Below are 1,958 nucleotides of genomic sequence, written 5' to 3'. Positions count from 1 at the left end.
GAAGGTTTGAATGTTTTAGCTACCTTGTTTTGGTAAATTGTTTTAGTACTGGCACGTAGTTTTTAAGTATTGTTCATTATTTCCTTTGTGCTTTTGAGTCCTAGAAGTGGATCTGTTTTTGGTCAATTGTTTTAGTATTGGTACGTAGTTAGATTTGTGTTAGAAATCTTTTTCCTATCAAAATAAAACTATTTTTTTTTATCAAATATTATTTCAAGTGTTTGTTCTCAAAAAAAAAAAAATTAAGTTTAAGTAACGAGTGCAACTCATCTAATCCATAATCCAATCAAACCCGAATTGAGTTTTATAAACATTATAAAAAGTTTGAATATTATATATTTTTTTACAACTTTAAAACATATATTCATTATGATCAGAAGATTGATGATTAGTTTTCATTAACGTCCGTTTATTTACTGAAAAATGATTTTAAAAAAATTTAAAAAAATAAATTTCAAGAAAGTAAACAGTAACTACGGTTGCCTCATCCGGCTTAAATCCCCAATCCAGCGTATCATGAAAAAGTCCTAATGCTTCACTATCCCGCCGACTTTGTGCTAGGCAAGAAATCATGATATTCCACGAAACAACACTCCGCTTTCTCATCTGTCTAAACAAACACAACCCCATATCAACATCCCCTCTCTTACAAAACCCACGAATCATCAAATTCCAAACAATCACATCTCTTTGATACATTTCATCAAACACTTTCTCAGCATCTTCCATTACCCCACAAGAACTATACAACTCTATAACCCCAATTCTTATTGCGCTAAAACCCTCGAACCCAACAACAAGAACCTCCTTGTGCATACATTTCCCAAGTTGAAGCACGCCAAGACTTGAACACGCCTTAAGCAAAGGCGCAAGCGTGTACTCATCCGGCCAAATACCTCGATTTTCCATTGAAGAAAACAAATGGAAAGACTCTTCAAAGGGTCCATTTAAAGAATACCCTTTAATCATTGCATTGAATAGGATTATAGTGGGGTTCTGGGTTTGCTTAAAAATCCGATTCACATAGGCCATTTTGTTTAGTGACCCGCAAATGGAGACGAAATGGGAAAGGATTTGGTTGACTTGGTTGAGACCATGTGTGATGTTTTGAAAATAAATTAGTAGGACTTGCCCTTGGTGGCTTAAAGAGTAAGTTTTATGAAATGAGAGGTATTGTGGTTGTTAAGTAATATTTATCTAGTTTTATTGATTAAGGGTAGAATAATATTTTTAGTTTAATCTATATATAATTTCTTTGTATTTAGGTTAACTTAAGCACTCATAATAAACATATCATTGAGAATTCTAGCCTCCTTTTATGTTTGATCTGAATTATTTTAACATGGTATCAGAGCCTAGTTGATCGAACCCTTGGCTTGTTAATTTTATGGAACTCGCTGCTCTTATAGAAATCATGTTCACCAATGTCAGAACCACTGCTCGTATCAAAATCGTTATCATCATCCACTTCATTCCCTGTAGGATGTTTCAGCATGCTCAATGCATTCCTTTGAAGCTTAACTTCAGATTCATTTTTCAAAACATCAAACATAGGTTGTTTGACCTATTAAAAGATGGAGGATGAAGATCAAGTTTTGTGCTTGCAGCTGAAAAAATAATATCTGAAACTTTATTTTAGATTCTTCAGCTTCTGCAATTTGGTATTTCTGTTCTGCCTTTGCAATTGTTTTGGTATTTCGTCTTCTCTTCAGCTTCTGTAATTTGGTATTTCTGTTATGCCTCTGCAATTATTTTGGTATTTCGTCTTCTCTTCAGTTTCTGCAATTTAGTATCAGCTTCTGCAATTTGGTATTTTTGTTCTGTCTCTGCAATTGTTTTGGTATTTCATCTTCTCTTCAGTTTCTGCAATTTGGTATTTGAGTTAAGTTTCTGCAAAAAAAAAAATAAAATAAAAATTGGAGTGATATTTTATCTTCCGCTTCTGCAAAATCTAGTAT

The 1,958-nt window shown here is 33.1% G+C and overlaps 1 protein-coding gene across 1 annotated transcript; it reads right to left on the bottom strand.

The window, feature by feature from the left end:
- Positions 1–240: 240 nt before the first annotated feature.
- On the bottom strand, positions 241–1,495 carry LOC133694915 (pentatricopeptide repeat-containing protein At1g09190-like). Its single transcript, XM_062116604.1, has 2 exons — positions 1,423–1,495; positions 241–1,082 (listed from the first exon to the last, which is right to left on the bottom strand). Exons 1-2 carry the CDS (start codon positions 1,493–1,495, stop codon positions 430–432), a joined length of 726 nt encoding a protein of 241 aa, XP_061972588.1. The 3' UTR covers positions 241–429.
- Between the last annotated feature and the right edge of the window lie 463 nt (positions 1,496–1,958).

Source organism: Populus nigra, chromosome 5, assembly GCF_951802175.1.
Source record: "Populus nigra chromosome 5, ddPopNigr1.1, whole genome shotgun sequence".
In the NCBI taxonomy this organism is placed as follows: domain Eukaryota; kingdom Viridiplantae; phylum Streptophyta; class Magnoliopsida; order Malpighiales; family Salicaceae; genus Populus; species Populus nigra.
Note: the sequence above shows the minus strand (reverse complement) of the source record. Positions and strands in the feature narration are given on the sequence as shown.

Coding starts and splice junctions, on each gene's coding strand:
- LOC133694915 (XM_062116604.1), bottom strand. CDS start 1,495: ATGCTGAAACATCCTACAGGGAATGAAGTGGATGATGATAACGATTTT. Junction 1,083..1,422: donor GAGCAGTGGTTCTGACATTG/GTGAACATGATT, acceptor GTCTCAACCAAG/TCAACCAAATCCTTTCCCAT.